A 17,748-nucleotide genomic window follows, 5' to 3' on the forward strand; every position below is an offset into this window, starting at 1 on the left:
CGCTGGATTTTTACTTCTGCCCCTCTCAGGTCTCCTGCCTCTCCTCTCATGACTGCCATCCTCAAAGCTTGGGGGAGCTTCAGGAACACTCTTCGAAGGGTTCCGCCCTCTACCCTTGAAGAGATTGATAGGAAGCCGATCATTTGGAACGATAGTATACTTGATGAGCATGGTAGACCTCTGGGCACTTTTCATTATATGTAGTGGTCTGGATGGGAGAGAGGCCCCACCTACACAGTAGGCACTTGGAAGGCTTTTATCAGGCTACTTGAGGATCAGAGGCTACAGTCCATGAGTCACCTCAGAGGGGTAGCACGCAGGATTCAGCAAATAGATGCAGCCATCCCGGTGGAATGGACAGTTGAGATGCCTATTACTTCCACCACTTGGATGGGAGCTTTTTCGAGGACAACAGTTCCTCTATAGGTGATCGCTCTTCGAGGTCTCGGGGAAGATGCTCTAGTCTTTGACGTTGGGGATGGAGGTATACTCTCTAGATCCACGGATGATATTCTTCTAGAGGTTACCTTTCAGCCTATTAGGATTGCTGGTTTTATGGACCATGGAGTGGGCTTGCAGTGGTACTTAGACCCCAACCCTCTGCTCTTGGCCTTCAGATCTTGGAGGTTGTGGTTATATGGAGGTGCACCTATCAGGTGCTTGCAGTGGGATTCAGGAGAGTGGGAGTGGATAGATCATGGGCACCGAGAGAGGGGGATTCCCTTCTTTCATTTCATGGTTGGTAATGCTAGGAGATTTCAGCTGAGGAGTAGAGGTTGGATTCCCCATTGGGATAGCTTCTTCATCACCGCAGATTTGCGTAGGAATTTCTGGAGGAGGCTTTGGAAATTCCTCAGAAATAGAAAGGTCATTCTTTTCTTTTGGCTTTCTATTCATGGAGGGATTGCAGTGGACCTGTGGAGATCACGATTTGGGGCTGATCCCACTTGCCCTCGTTGTCATTCTGCAGAGGAGTCAGTGCGACATTGCCTTCGGGACTGCAATCAAGCAAGAATTGTTTGGAAAGGAGTTGCTCGGATACTCAGCACTTTTCATACTTCCCCTTTCTTCATGACTTGGGGCTTGGTCACATGGTTATTTCTTACTCGGCCCTTCTTGGGCACTCTTGATCCGCCGACAGGTGATAGAGCCTTGCTCTCTTCAGGAGGTACTACATATTCCTTTCAGAGCTTCACATGTTTCAGTGGAGACCTCTTGGGAGATTTTGGCTAGCTTTTCCTCTTGGCACATTTGGAGAGTGAGATGCATAGAGGCCTTGGATGGCACCCAGATACACCCATCACAGGTGTTCATGGGTATTTGGAGTGACACGGTTCACACTTTGATAGCGATATGGGCTAGCATGCAGGGCCCTTCACAGGCAGCCTCTTCTAGGAGGACTGTATTTCTTCGATTTTGGAGAGGTTTTTTCTAAGAGGTTGCTACTGGATTGAGTTGGCACTTTCAGCCCCAATCCTTTCTTTTTGGCTCTTGAGCTTCTCATGCATTGCATGGTGTATCCCGTATTCCCGTATGGAGGTTGCTCTAATAGTTTTCTTCAATACTTAATAGAAGTCTCTTTTTTGAAAAAAAAAAAAAAACCATTGGTATTGTCTAAAGGCAACCTTTTAATCCTTTTTAACCCCTCTTCGCACATGAAACTTGGGAATCTATATGGGGGCAAACTTCCTAGCTCCATCACACCCCTCCGCGAGGTCAAAGTGATGCCATGCCTTGATTCTAACAATTAGGTCTAGCTAGTGTGTCCAGTTAGATGTTAGCACTAGGGGTTTTCAGGAACTCACTGCTCCTCTAGGCGAGTCTCCCATGGCCAAACTGGTCACAAACTTAGTCATTGTTTATTTGCTTACAAAATTCACGTCCCCGTGACACACACCACCTGAAAATAGTTCCAAACTCCAAGGAAAGGTACTACATCGCAAAGTAAGGCACAAGAGGCTATGAAAAGGCTACCAAAATCCCACAGGCTGATCCAGATATCTCTAACCCCCAGCCTAAGCAAGGCAAGGAAGCTCGAGATAGACCTCCAGAAGTTCAGGCACTCTTGGGCTGAAAAACCATCCCAAGATCTGCCTCCAAGACCCTTGTACTGGGTCTGAGAAGCCTTGGAAGTGCTTGTGATCGAACCGCAGGTGCTTGGGCCACCTAGGCTGAATGTCGAGCCTTCCAAGGGCTGTTGTGTCACCGAAGGGCAGCCCGCTGCTACATACACAAGGGTGCTTACTAGAGGTGCGCACTATGCTCAAAAGTGATCAATGGAACTCAATCGGACAACATACATTAACTCCTTGAGGGAATAAGAATCCCAAATTGAAAAGTCTTTACTTTTTCTATCTTAGGGCATTTCTATGTTTTCACCTTACAAGGTAAAATCTGTGTTTCTGACTATGTTTGCATTATGCTTCAAGAGATCTTCTTATTGAGATTGTTCTGTGAAATGATTCATTTTAATCAAAGAACATCCTATACGGTCACTGTTTCATACTATGCTCTATTTTGGCAGAGACATTCATTTCAACGGGAACAATTCTGTCAATATTTCTGTGATGGACGAGTATGAGACTATGGCATATGGAAGTATTTCCCTTATAATACTTCCTGTAAATGACCCCCCATATATAAATGCTCCTTTTAGGGCCTTACTTGATTCATTTGGGGCCATCATTTATGGATTTTATGAAAATGGAACTTTGATTCCTGTTGAAGGAGATTTTGGTTTCATAACAGTAGGTGATCCTGATCAATTTGACTTCAGAGGTAAATGATATTAAGACTCTACCTGAATGATTTTTGGATATTCTTGCACATTCTTTCAGTGTATGACTAATCCTTACTGTTAAAATTCTATTCAATAACTTCAAGTTAGCAGCTTCAACTTTCTCATATTTGAACCTGTCCTGCGATAGGATATGGAGAAGAGCTGCGAGTTGAGATCCTACTAAAAGTGAAAACTGGTACTCTGTCTCTTACACTACCAAAAAATGCCACAGAATATCTGGAGACAGTTGAAGTACATAGTGGGCATTGGGTGCCTTTTGCATCTCCTGTCACCGAAGATTTTATTAACATTTCTGGGCAGGGCGTAAAGTTCCATGCAACATTGAATGACTCCAATGTGGCCTTGAAGACAATTAAGTACAATGTAAGTCCAGATTACTCTTCACTTGTATCTTCTTAAACGTTTCTTTTTCATTTTGGTAATCTATCTTGCTTTTTGTTGTTCTTTTGCAAAACCTATCATATCTTAATATTTTAAGTATGACTATTATATCCAGAGGCACTACAGTACTCCATTGCTATACTGAAAAGTATGTATCAACATTAGAAGATTTTTCTTTATGCATTCACTAGATTCTCAACTAAAGGGAAAAAACACTCTTACGTGGCAAAAAACATGCTCATCATAGAGTGCTAGAAAAGCACCAAGGCTGAGGCTGAAAATGCCACCTCAACCCTATAGTGGACTCTGAGAAGAATGGGGAGCGGCGAGCCACACCACAAGCTAAGGAAAATTGTCCTCTTGGCAAAAGCCGCCCGAGAAGACCCTTGCATGCTCACCCAAATGGCCATCAAGGTGTGTACAATATCTATCCAATGTGTGAGAAAGGTGGATCTAGGAGCCATCCAAGGCGTCCGTGCATCTAAATCTCCAAATATGCAATGCGTAAATGCTCGCTAGAATCTCCCAAAAAGTATGCCAAAACGCATGTGCAGGTCTATAAGGAAATTTGGAAACACCATCCAAAGAGCATGAATCAACCAAATGTCGTCAAACCAAAAGAGCCCAAGAAGAGTCACGCCTCTCGTAAAAGACTTGAGGCCTCAAGAGAGAGAGCCAAGCCACCGAACTCCAATTCCTGAAGAACAGGGAATGAACAAAGGCACCCATAAGAATAGCAATCCCCTTCCATATGACTCTATCTGCAGTTTCATAGACAATCCTGAATAGACTACTTAGTAGAGAGGCAATGAGGGCAAGTAGATGATGTGCCTAACATGGACCTCCATTAGTTCACTGCAATCCATAGTAAACGGAGCCAAAAGAAAAGAGTCATTTGAGGGAGTTCCAAAGTCTCTTTCGGAAAGATTTTTACAGGTCAATAGAATCATGAAAATTCTCCCAATGAGGAGCTTTGGTGGGCTTCCAACCTCTAAGGCTGAGCTAAAACTTCCTGGCATCACTGACCATGTAGCAAAAGAAGGAGAGTTTCTTCTATCAGTGCCTTGCATCAATCCACTCCCACTCCCCAAGGTCCCTCTACAAACACTTTATAGGGACACCTCTATAAAGCCAAATTTGCTATGAACCTAGGGGAATGTGATCTAGGTTAGGGTCTATACTTGACCTAAGAACCTAATAGGTTGATAGACAATGTCCTCAAGGATATCTGCATCTATACACCTGGACATGCTGCCTCCAAAGTGAACATTAAAGAGGTCCCTTTCTGAACGTCATCATAGTCATACCTGTCCTCATGAAAGCCCCAAACCAAGTAGAGCTATTGTGAGGTAGGTCATGTCCGACAACCCAATCTATGGGTATGGATGCATCAATCTGCTCAATTTTCCTTGCACTCCTATCAGGTGACTTTCCAATTGAAATTTACAAGTGCATCAGACACTCCATAACAATGGTGTGGGATGACATGCTTTTCATTGCCGTCCTGTGTCCTATATTTATCTTTCCATCAGTGATTCTCGATTTGTTGCAAGTTGTGTGAGCATCCGTGTGATGGTTTGTGGGCTTCATGGACGTGCCGTTATATGTGGCAATCAAGCATCAAATGCTTGCTTGAAGGTTATGTGCAAAGGTGGTACCCAAAGTTGGAATGTGCTTTAAGTGCCTTGGTCTAAGCTTTGTGGGAATCCTTGGGAGTGGTAAAAAGGCAGCATGAGGTGGCTAATCAAGGATGACGTGGCTGGAATTAAGAAAAGCATGCATGCATGCTACGTAACTGAGGAAACGATGCTTCTCGTCCACAAGTTGGCAAGTACACGAGATGACAGCAACCAAGAGAAGGAGACGGCGGGATCTTTCAGAAGGAGGGAGTCGAGGGACGGACGGTGACCTGGGTGGGAGTTTTTGCTGGCTGGAGCGTCACTTCTAGGATGCTAGCTCTATCAGCTAGGGAGAAGGCGGCTAGGGAATTGTCCTGAAAGGACCGTCGTGGGCTGATAGTGGCGAGCGGCTGTGTGGAGAGAGATGGCATGAGCTCGGGGAGTCGGGGGGTATGCTTGCTGGGGGGATCGTGACTGCAGGCTGGAAGGACATTGAGCGACAGAGACCATGAGCTCCATGAAACAAGTGAGCAAGAGAGGAGTAGTAATGCTTGTGACATCCCATGAAGGAGAGGCGACGAGCTGAAGTAGGCGGATAATCACGTGAGATGATGGATGAGCCAACTATCAATGGCGAGCTGATGGTACGTGCAAAGCACATAGGCTGGGAGCTTTGAGGCTGGGTCTTCTGGACGGAGGTGTAGCATCGCTACAAGAAAGCTAGAGAGCTTTGGAAGAATCTGAGTGTGTTCCAAGAGCAAGCCTAGAGAAGCTGCAGTGCTCAGATCACATGGAGGCCAGGGATTCGTGAGCTCTCCATGAGCAAGAAAGGAGCCGCAGTACTCGGTATTATTGCATGAAGGAGAGATGGGCTACGTGGGAGGGCGTAGTCATGAGATGGGGCTGGTTGTATTCCATCAAGAGGTCGTAGGCACGAGGGTGATGGAGGCTCTTTAATCTGATGAAGTGAGTGGGAGATCTGAAGTGCAGGTTTTGGTTAAGCTTGTTTACTCGCTCCAAAGTGGAGTCAAGGAGGGTCGTGGTGATTATACTAAGCTGACCTAAAGAGAGCGTGGAAGCTCTACGTAATTCGGTAAAAGGAAGAGCGCCACTGTCGATGATTCCGTGGAGATCCTTGCATGTGATCTTAGGGTACCTTAGTGGCTTGAGAAAGCTTAGTAGCGATCGTGTGGTCTCGAAGGGTTGTGTTGAGCTTCAAGGCCAAGCCCCTGGCAAAAGCTTTTTGAAGAAGGATAGTGCATGCATGTACACAGAAGCCATGAGGGCTGTGAATAGAAAGGCTGTTTGATTCGAGGATGGTTGATGGATGAAAATCCACAAGGTGGCAGGTTTTAAGCATACAAGGCAGTTGGTTACTTGATGACAATGAGGTCTAGGATGTCAGCGAAGATATGAGCATGGTTGTTTATACCTTGAGCTATCAGGAAGTGTTCATGGTAGCTATGCAGTTCTGAAGTTGTCATTTTTTGGAGTTTATGTTTTATGGGTCATCTATGTGTTTTCTGAGCTTGATCTGAGTTTGTAGGAGAACTTGTCCTAAGCTGTATAATCCACTGCGTTCTTTTTGAGGTTATATAGCTTTCAATGGAAATGTGGCCAGAGTGTGAGTTGTATCCGAAGGTGTGTAGAGACAAGGATGTTGAATGAATGCCTTTTACCTTCTGATAGTGTTGTTCACTTGCTTTAAATGTGGATGAGGGTGGCTCCTGTGAAGGCAGATTAGGCTCTATTGCTTTTGTCCATCCATGTTTTGGTTCCTCCACAGAGGACTGTGCACTTCAGTTACCAAGTGTGAAGCTGTGCAATCAGTTGTAGTGTTGAAGAGCTAAGAGAGACGCACAGTTTCCAGAGTTTTGGGAGCTGCCAAATGAAAACGCAACTAGATTCTTGGAAAGGATGGAATCTACAGCACTTATGAAAGATAGGGCAACCCCTGAGATTTTGTTTCAAATCATAAATTATTGCTTGGAGGGAGATGCAAAAGCATGGCTGCAGACTCAAGTTGTTACCTTCAGGACTGCTCATCCTTAGTAGCAAAATCCGGAGTATACAGTGGTGAGAGAAGCCTTTCTTGCACGGTTTGCACAAGCCAGGAGCCCTAATGAAGTTTGGAAAGAGCTGTGCAAAGTGAGACAAGAGGAGGAGTAGGAGGTTTGACCAGTACCTGATTCAATTTGGGAGATTATGGAGTCTCTAGTGTGAAGCTCTTGTGCCGGAGGTGCCTTCTCAAATGATTAAGAGAGACTGCTTCATTTCAAGCCTGAAGCCTTCACTCCGTTTGAAGGTGGAGTTGAGGAATATCGATAGTTTTGAGGATGCTGTCGATGGAGACTGCAGGAAGAGGCAGAAGTCAGAATAACAGGAGAGAAGCTATGACTGGAGGAGAAGTAAGTTCAAATGGAATAGGTAGACAACGGGGATATATCAGCAATGTCCAATGCTGGAATTGTGGGGAGACGGGACATTTTAGCCTTCACTGTGATAAGCCAGCCAGGGCAAGAGGAGATGTCTATCCTGTGCAGCAGAGAACAAACGATAGATCAAGTAATTACAGTATGGAGGTGAAAGATCTAAATCAGCTCTATACCAGTGGTGTGAAATGGGAGGATAAAGGGAAAGGAAAGGCAATTAGCTTGATCAGAATGGAGACCACACCAGAGATTATGTCTATACCCATGCAGTGCAATATGAGCTGTAGGCTGGAATTGGAAGAGGAACTTGAGGAGACAGTCACAGACGAAGAGACAGAGAGTGAGACAGAGGAAGAGAGCATCTCATCAGAGGAAGAGAATCAGTTGTCTTCACTGTTGAAGGAACCGGATGCATATAGAGTTGATGATGTAGGGGAGCTGGAAATCATTACGCTTATTATGAATGGAGGCTTGCCAATTGCTATGGAGGAGGGTGTTACTCAGTTAGATCTGTGTGAGGTGGCAGAGAAGAGCCCAAATGAAGGGGTTGCTACCACAGGTGGCAGAAGGTTGAGAGCCCATTAATGGCAACTAAGAATGAGTCTGTATGTGTAGTGGTAGATGATGATCATGTTCTAGTTCCATGTGATGATGTGCATATGATGGCTGGTCACATTGCAGCAGATATGCAGCCACTTGAAGACAAGGCTTGGAAGTAGTGCATGGTTGAATGCAATCAGTTCGTGGTTGACACTGTGATTGTGCATACCAAAGGGACTGAGATTTCAGATTCAACAAGTGAGGAAGAGAGGTGAAACTAGCAGTGAAGATGAGAGCTCAATCATGTCTGACAGTGACGAGGCTGATGCGGCTATTACTCATAAAATAAAAGACCTGCATTGTGCATGCGGACTTTGATGTGTATGGTGAAATCGAGATTCAATGTTTACAGGATGATGGTGATTCAGATGATGAGCTGGATTGCATTCTTGATGATGCACTGGATGATATGTTAGCATTGATCTCTTCGAAAAAGAATGTAAACACCAGTATGCATATTGAACTGGATGGTAGTGATAGTGTGGTTGATGATCAGCTAGATGCTTTACTTGATGAAACCCTCGTGGATTTTGCATGTGTGGTTGGTAATGACAACAAAATATGTACTTCTCATGATTGTTCAGAGAATGAAGATGTCAGGAGGACAGGATGCATTTCCAAAAGGAGCTGCATTTTGGGTATTATTGCATGAAGGAGAGATGGGCTACGTGGGAGGGCGCAGTCATGAGCTGGGGCTGGTTGTATTCCATCAGGAGGTCGTAGGCACGAGGGTGACGGAGGCTCTTCAATTTGATGAAGTGAGTGGGCGATCTGAAGTGTGGGTTTTGGTTAAGCTTGTTTACTTGCTCCAAAGTGGATTCAAGGAGGGTCGTGGTGATTATACTAAGCTGACCTAAAGAGAGCGTGGAAGCTCTACGTAATTCGGTAAAAGGAAGAGCGCCACTGTCGATGATTCCGTGGAGATCCTTGCATGTGATCTTAGGGTACCTTAGTGGCTTGAGAAAGCTTAGTAGCGATCATGTGGTCTCGAAGGTTTGTGTTGAGCTTCAAGGCCAAGCCCTTGGCAAAAGCTTTTTGAAGAAGGATAGTGCATGCATGTACATAGAAACCATGAGGGCGGTGAATAGAAAGGCCGTTTGATTCAAGGATGGTTGATGGATGAAAATCCACAAGGTGGCAGGTTTTAAGCATACAAGGCAGTTGGTTACTTGATTTTTTTTCCGAAAAAACAGTGCTAATTATATTACTTCGAGAACAAGATACAAAAGGTCAGCTTGTAGCTGACGGGCTGCGTTCACAAATCGGACACAGCCCTAAAAGGTAACACAATAAATCACTCTCTCACGTCGGGATAAGGCGAGTGTGAATGAACAGCCATCGGGGTGGTGAGTAGCACCACCGAAGGCCCTGCGAGGTCTGCTCGAAGAAGAGGCCCTGAGTGTTCCAAGTCCGAAGGAAGCGTCTCCGCTTCTCTTGACCGGACCGGGAATCTCCCTGAATCTGGTCCCACTGGCCTCTGAGGGTATGAATAATCTTGCACCAAATATCAGTCATGACCTAGGCAGTCGATAAGGAGGTGCCACCGAGGATCTGCGCGCAACGCGAGGTCCAAATGTGCCACCCTGCTATGCTGCTGATAATCTCCCAGACTGGCTGCCTCTCCTGAACTTCTGTATCCGCCTCTGCTAGGTGCTGCGGGATACCCTCGAGCAGCCCCCATGTGCCCTGCGTGATAAGGAAAGTGGGGTCCTGCTGGCATGCCTCGAATAAGTGATGTAGACCAGGTGCGGTGCTGCACCAACAGAACGCGCCCCACGTGATCAAGCCTAGCTCTCGTGCTGCGCGAGTGAGAATCCCGAAAGTCCACCTCCACACTTCCTGGGCGCGAGTGCAGCTCCACAGGCAGTGCTTTGGTGACTCCTCAACCACATGGCAGATCTGACAGCGTCCGTCCTGGCCTATCTGTCTCAACCAGCTCCCCACCGGAAGACCTTTGTGGGCGAGAAGCCACAGGAAGTAGGAGATCTTCCGCGGCCGCCAGCTCTCCCACAAGGCCTTCCAGAAGGCCTGCAAAAAGAATCTGGAAATACCCTGTGCATACCAGCTGGGGCTGCTGGGTGGGGGGGCGGCTCTGCATCCTCCCAAGAACTCGCCTGCCCAAAGTCGTGCTGTAGGCGAAGAAGGAGGTCGGCCCCTGTCCTGTCACAACCTCTGGCCAGCTCCACTCTCCTGGGTCCCACTCAAGCTCTGACAAGGCCCGCCCCTCCCAGAGCCAGAGACGCCAAAGCTGCAGCTGATCTTGCTCAATGTTAGGGTTGGTATGCCAGGCCTTCCCCGAAAGGCCTACGATCCGAACCCTCTGCCATGGGAGTAGGGGGTCGATGAGTGCATCCTCTCTCCTGAGTCGTCCATCCCCCATAACCGCGAAGAAAGAAATAGAGGAGTCGACCATACGTCCTGCGACCACCAGTGGGATGCCACGGGGGGTGAGTTGGTTACTTGATGACAATGAGGTCTGGGATGTCAGGGAAGATATGAGCATGGTTGTTTATACCTTGAGCTATCAGGAAGTGTTCATGGTAGCTATGCAGTTCTGAAGTTGTCATTTTCTGGAGTTTATGTTTTATGGGTCATCTATTGAGTCTATAGGAGAACTTGTCCTAAGCTGTATAATCCACTGAGTTCTTTTTGAGGTTATATAGCTTTCAGTGGGAATGTGGCTAGAGTGTGAGTTGTAACCGAAGGTGTGTAGAGACAAGGATGTTGAATGAATGCCTTTTACCTTCTGATAGTGTTGTTCACTTGCTTTACATGTGGATGAGGGTGGCTGTGAAGGCGGATTAGGCTCAGCTGCTTTTGTCCATCCAATGGAGACGGCGTCAGCCAGACAATACCGACCAACAGGATACACGGAGACGGTGATTACGAGGACTGGAGCTAGAGCCAGAGACATGTTAGACTTGGAGTGAGTCTTGTTGGTTGTGAACAAAGTGGAGACAGGTTCTGAACACAAGTGAGCAAGAGTGTACACACAAGAAAGCTCCTATACAAAAGTTCAAATGAAACAACACAAGTACTTGGTATATATAGTACCCAAGTACTACTGGTCAACCATAGGATTGACTTTATGCCTACAACAACATATCTTTGTAATGTCTTATAAATCACCCCTCAAAGATATGGCTGAAAGTACCTTGAAAACATCTAAGGTGTACCCTGCAGTACCTTTTTTTTTTCTTTCCGGGGCAAAAAAAGACTTCTATTAAGTATTAAAGAAAACCGTTAGAGCAAGCTCCATACGGGAATACAGGATACACCATGCAATGCATGGAAAGCTCAAAAGCCAAAAAGAAAGGATTGGGGCTAATAGTGCCATCTCAATCCGGTAGCAACCTCCGAGAAAAAGAGAGAATCCCTCCAAACTCGAAGAAATACAGTCCTCCTAGAAGAGGGTGCCTGTGAAGGGCCCTGCATGCTAGCCCAAATGGCTATCAAAGTGTGAACCGTCTCACTCCAAATACCCATGAACACCTGTGATGGGTGTATCTGGGTGTCATCCAAGGCCTCTGTGCGTCTGGCTCTCCAAATGTGCCAAGAGGAAATGCTAGCCAAAATCTCCCAAGAGGTGTCCACTGAAGCATGTGAAGCTCTAAAAGGAATATGTGGTACATCCTGAAGAGAGCAGCACTCTATCACCTGTTGGTGGATCGAGAGTGCCCAAGAAGAAGGCTCACCCTCATAAAACACCTGGGGCCCAGTAAGGGATAACCAGGCAACTGAGCCCCAAGTCATGAAGAAAGGGGAAAATGCTAAGTATCCAAGCAATTCCTTTCCAAACAATTCTCGCTTGATTGCAGTCCCAAAGGCAATGTCGCACTGACTCCTTTGCAAAATGATAGCGAGGGCAAGTGGGATTAGCCCCAAATCGTGATCTCCACAGGTTCACTGCAATCCTTCCATGAATAGAAAGCCAAAAGAAAAGAGTGATCTTTCTATTCTTGAGGGATTTCCAGGGCCTCCTCCAGAAATTCCTATGCAAATCTGCGGTGATGAAGAAGCTATCCCAATGGGGGGCTCTGGAGGGAATCTAACCTCTACTGCTCAGCTGAAATATCCTGGCATTACTAACCGTGAAACAAAAGAAGGGAATCCCCCTCCCTCGGCACCCATGATCTATCCACTCCCACTCTCCTGGGTCCCACTACAAGCACCTGATAGGTGCACCTCCATATAACCACAGCCTCTAAGATCCCAGGGCCAAGAGCAGAGGGTCGGGGTCTAAGTACCACTGCAAGCCCGCTCCATGGTCCACAAAATCAACAATCCTGACAGGCTAAAAGGCAACCTCTAGAAGAATATCATCCGTGGATCTAGAAAGTATACCTGCATCCCCAACATCAAAGACCAAAGCATCTTCCCCAAGACCTTGAAGAGTGATCACCTGTAGAGAAACTGCTGTCCTTGAAAAAGCTCCCATCCAAGTGGTGGAAGTAATAGGCATCTCAACTGTCCACTCCACCGGGATGGCTACATCTATTTGTTGAATCTTGCGTGCTACCCCTCTGAGGTGACTATATCCTCTGATCCTCAGGTAGCCTGATAAAAGCCTTCCAAGTGCCTACTGTGTAGGCGGGGCCTTTCTCCCATCCAGAGCACTGCATATAATGGGAAGTGCCTAGAGGTCTGCCATGCTCATCAAGAATGCTATTGTTCCAAATGATCGGCTACCTATCAATCTCTTCAAGGTAGAGGGCGGAACCCTTCGAAGAGTGTTCCTGAAGCTCCCCCAAGCTTTGAGGATGGCAGTCATGAGAGGAGATACAGGAGACCTGAGAGAGGCGGAAGTAAAAATCCAGCGAGGGCTGTCCACCCAATCATCTCCTAAGGTAGGTGTGCAAGCCTGAATGCGTCCAAAAAAGAAATCCTTCCAAGGTTCCTGCCCAGGCATGAGTCCCCTCACCACCACCTTACGAAGCAATGCCCTGCACTGCAAGTCCGGGGCAATGATATTAAGGCCCCCTTCCCATGTAGGGAGAATAATGGTCTCCCAGGCCACCCTCGCTGCAACATTTGCTGTGCCATCAAGTCCACTCCATAAAAAATTCCTGATTGGTCTAATGAGCTGAGTGATGCAATCCCTAGACCAGCACCAGCAAGAACACACAAACCAGGTGGTGGCCAAGAGAACCTGGTTCACTACCACAACTGTAGAGGCAAGGTTGAGTTTGTCTGAGCTCCAAAAAAGGAGCTCTTTCCTTATACCTTCTAGTACTGGGGCAAACTATTGTGCTAGAGAGATGCCCAACCCTACCTGGCACCCCAAATATCTGATAGGAACACCCCTTTGGATCCAAGAAAAGCCAATGTCAACTCCCCATCCTGGAGTGTCCTCATCACTGATCCAAAAGCCAAAGGATTTATGCCAATTAATGTGTGCCCCTGCAGCTGAGCAAAAAATATCCAAAGCTGTCCAGAAAGAATCAAGTGACTGCGAAGAGGCCTCAATAAAAATAGCAGTGTCATCAGCCAACTCATAGTCAAGAAGCTCTTGCTCCTGTCTCAAGGGCAATCTCAACCCATAAAGCTCAGCCTGAGATCTAAGGAAGATACTCATAGCTTCTGCCACAAAGAGAAAGAGGAAGGGGGCTAAAGGGCATCCCTGACGAACTGATCTGGAAATATGAAACCTGTCACCCCTTACCCCTCCAATCAAAACCTGGTTGTGGGCTGATTTGTAAAGGGAGGCCACCCCTCTAATCCCTGCATCTGAAAATCCAAACCGTAGAAGGGTGCCCTCAAGAAAACCCCAATCTACTCTATCATAGGCTTTCTCAAAGTCCAGGAGTAGAACTGCCAGCCTCTGCCCGCTCTGCATAGCCCACTCTGTGGCTTCCCAAAAGGAAAATATATTATCAAATATGCTCCTGGCATGCATAAAGCCTGTCTGAGTATCATGGATGAGGTCTGGAAGAAGGGGCTGCAACCGGATGCTGATCGCCTTGGCCAGGATTTTGTACAGAGTGCCGAAAAGAGTGATGGGCTCCAGTGGGATACAAAATTCTTGTTGCCACCTTTCGGGATAAGGTGTATGAGTCCCTCGGTCAGTGAGTCAGGCATCTCACCCGAGTCCCAAATGCCCTACAGGGATGAAGTAATATGATCACCTATCATGTCCCAAAAGGCTATAAAAAAAGGAGTAAGACCATCCGAACTAGGGCGTTTGCCCTTATGAAGGGCGGAGAGAGCACTCTTGAACTCTGTGTTGGTAAAGCGTGCATCAAGTGAGCATATCATCTCTGGTGTGACCAACATAGGTAAACTCTGCCAAATCTCATCTGCGGAAAGAAGGGAGGCATAGAAAGCTGTCGCTAAGTTCATGATGGTATCTGCATGAGACTGCAAAACGCCGTCAGAGTCAATATGCTGCCTGACACTCTCTCTACTATGTCTGGGACCAAGTATAGAGAAAAAGTGTTTATTGACTCTCCCTCCCATCTGTATCCAAAAGGACTCCCGTGCATGAAAGGCATACTCTGCTCTCTGATCAAGCAATGTCTGCAAGTGAGCTCTTGCCGTAGTAAGGCGCTGCTGTACCCAAGCATCTGATGGTCGTTTCTGCTGCTCCTCTACAAGGCTGCCAATTGCCGGCGGATACCAATCTCCCGCCTGAGTACCTCACCTCGTCGAGTACTAGCAACGGAATGATAAAAGTTGTTGATACTGGCAAGTGCTGTGGCCACATAAGGACCGGCCACCCCCCCTTGCATGTGAGAAAACCAGATCTCCAAGACTTGCCTCTGTGAGGTTCTCATCCGTGTATAAGGCATCGGGGATCCTGATACTGTGAGACCGTCCTCTCAGATGGGGCTCTGAGATGGACAAAATTACTCGAAAATGGTCGGAAGTGGAAACACCAGATGCAATGCAAACTGTTCCCCTTCTATCAAGAGCCCAGTCATCCACATAGAATTTGTCAATCTAGGCATGGATAGGCATCTGCACCCTATGGTTTGACCATGAAAACAAAAGTGACTGAGACTGAACATGAAATGCATCATCTGACCAAACATCTCTGCCACTGAATCTGAACAAGAAGGCATCCCAAGCTGCTCTCTCGAGGGAATGAATACCACTTCTCTGCCCCCTTGCTTATCAGAAGGTGCCTCAACCATGTTGAAGTCACCTCAACCCTGCAGTACCTTAAGTACCATGGTTGCACAAATTCATCCAGATGGATATGCAACCTATGGGAGTACATGAAAACAATGTCATTGTGAATCACTTCACAACCCCCCTCGACATTGTGAGAATGTCTCTGATCCTCAAACCATGTCGATGTCGTAAGAAAAGATCTATTAATAGGGCTTTGGTGAAGGTATCTGCCACATTGTCCTCAGATGGAAATACAATCAGAAATACAATCCCGTACATAATGATAATGATTTTCAATGTGTTTCATGCGAGCATGAAAGACAGGATTGTTGGCTATGGCAATGCAACTCTGGCTATCACAGAAGATAGAGTTTGCTTCGCCATCATGTGCATGATGCAAGTCATGCAAAAGCTTCCTTAACCACATTAACTTCGTAGTGGCTGAATTTGCAGCTTTGTGCTTTGCTTCACTGGAGGAAAGAGGGACTCGCTCTTGCTTCTTACTGAGCCATGAGATATAGGCTGAACCCAATGAGAAGCAATAGCCAGTAGTAAACCATCTGTCATCAATGTCCCCTGACCAATCTGAGTCGGTGAAACCACTCAGCTTTAGATCACAATGTGAAGCATTATGCAAGCCAAGAGAGAGAGTGCCATGGACATATTTGAGAACCCTCTTTGCTGTATTCCAATGTGTGATCGTGGGCGTAGGCAATATTAGGCTGTGTGGAGCATAGATATATCAAATTACCAACCAGCTACCTGTATAAAGTGCCATTAAACTTTTCAGCAGTATCATGCTTACTCAGCTCGAGTCCCTTTTCCAATGGAGTAGCCACATGCTTACAGTTCGAATACTTTGTCTGTGACATAGAGATCCCATCATGGGTCTGCCAAAACTCAATGCCAAGACAATAGTGCAATAGGCCTAAATCTGTCATGTCAAAGTTGTGACATAAACCAGACTGCACTACTGCAATTTGCTGCAAATCACAATGAGTGAGTATGGTGTCATCCACATATAGTACCAACATGACCAATTCTGATTTTTGCTACAAAACATACAGATCTGGCTCTGTATGAGTGTTTACGAAGCCCTGGGACAGCAAAAACTGATGTATCTTCTGATACCACGCACGAGGTGCTTGCTTCAGCCCATATAGAGCCTTCCTAAGCTTGCATACCTTGTGCATACCTTGTGCTCTTGTCCGTTCACCTCAAACCTTGGGGCTGATGTACATAGACCTCCTCTTAAAGATCTCCATTGAGGAAAGTGGACTTGAGATCCATCTGGTACACTGACAAACCATAAAACACAGCAAGAGAGATGACAGAACAAATGGTGGTCATCTTGGCCACTGGAGCAAAAGTCTCCTCATAATCTATACCCTCCTCTTGTGCATACCCCTTGGAAACCAAACGGTGTTTGTATTTCTCAACTGTGCCATCTGAATGGTATTTCACCTTATAAATCCATTTCGTGCCAACCACAATTTTCCCAATGGGCGCATCAACCAAGTCCCATGTGGCATTCGTCTCAATGGATTTAATCTCAGCTTCCACATCTTTCTGCCATGCTGGGCTATGCTGAGCATCCTTGAGGCTTTGAGGCTCATTTTCAGCTTCCATCACTGAGGTCATCAAAGCAAAATTGACCTTTTGCTGATTTTTCTTAGTGTTGGCCCTGGTTTTCCCCAAAGTAGGCTGATCCTTAGCATCTTGAATGGTCAACCTTGCCCAACGTGGAATAGATTTCTGTGCTGTACCACTCGGGGCTGCATCAACATCTTTAGTGGCCTCAAGACGTTGAGAATGCCTCCAACCATGAGGCTGTCTATTCTCATTAATTGGCTGCAAATTTGAAACATCTGAGGGAGAGCCATCCTCAACATGTGGCAAGCCATCTGAACTATGAGAATTAGAAGGGGCAGCATCAAGAGACTCCAGCTCATCATTCTTAAACTGGATGATGTCCAAAGGGGTGTCATCGTATGGTGGCAAGTCTGCACTAGTGGGTTGCATGCACTCATTCTCAGCAAAGAGAACATCTCTGCTGATTATTACCTTCCTGGTAAGCGGGATTATAAAGCCTAAATCCCCTGCTTTCAGTGCTACACCCCACGAAAATGCATTTGACACTCTTGTCATCAAGCTTTGTCCGATGTGCATCTGGAACCAAAGCATATGCCACTGAGCCAAAAAATCTGAAACGACTAACCTTTGGCTTAAATCCATACAAAGCCTCAAATGCAGTCACATTAACCAAAGCTTTGGTAGGACATCTATTCTGAATATAAGTGGCTGTCACAACTTCTTCTCCCCAAAAAGCCTTTGAGACTATTTCATGAGAGTATGATTCTTTCTCTCAGGGAGTGGATTCTGCTGTGGTGTGTAAGGGCATGTCAAGTGATGTTTAATCCCATGCTGCTTCAAAAATCCCTCGAATGCATGTGACATGTACTCTCCCCCTCTATCTGAGTTGAGTGTTCCAATTCTAGAATTGGTTTGGTTCTCCGTCATAGATTTGAACTCTTGAAACCAATAGAGCACCTCAGATTCTTCCTTCATGAGAAATAGCCATGTGAACCTGGAGAAGTCATCTATAAAGGTCACAAAGTACCTTGCTCCTCTATGCGTGGGAATAGTCATGGGGCCACATACATCACCGTGCAAATACTCTGGTTGCCTTGACCCAATTCTTGCTTTGTTTACTAAATGGCAAGTGATGCAATTTGCCAAGTGCACAACCCTCACACACTTTATTTGCTTGTTTATGCAATTTTGGCATTCCCTGAGTCATATT

The 17,748-nt window shown here is 46.3% G+C and overlaps 1 protein-coding gene across 2 annotated transcripts in view; it reads left to right on the top strand.

The window, feature by feature from the left end:
• The first annotated feature begins 1,685 nt into the window (after positions 1 to 1,685).
• LOC147881588 (protein GAMETE EXPRESSED 2-like) overlaps positions 1,686 to 17,748 on the top strand; it is a 36,133-nt gene continuing 20,070 nt past the window's right edge. For both annotated transcript variants that reach the window (XM_087402041.1, XM_087402042.1), the window contains exons 1-3: positions 1,686 to 2,250; positions 2,525 to 2,778; positions 2,928 to 3,163. In XM_087402041.1, the coding sequence (XP_087258167.1) occupies positions 2,568 to 2,778; positions 2,928 to 3,163 (447 nt within the window). In that variant the 5' untranslated portion in view covers positions 1,686 to 2,250; positions 2,525 to 2,567. The remainder of the gene's footprint in view (positions 2,251 to 2,524; positions 2,779 to 2,927; positions 3,164 to 17,748) is intronic.

Source organism: Dipteris shenzhenensis, chromosome 30 (genome assembly GCF_047967505.1).
Source record: "Dipteris shenzhenensis isolate YYH24624 ecotype China chromosome 30, Dip_SZ_1.0, whole genome shotgun sequence".
NCBI classification, from domain to species: domain Eukaryota; kingdom Viridiplantae; phylum Streptophyta; class Polypodiopsida; order Gleicheniales; family Dipteridaceae; genus Dipteris; species Dipteris shenzhenensis.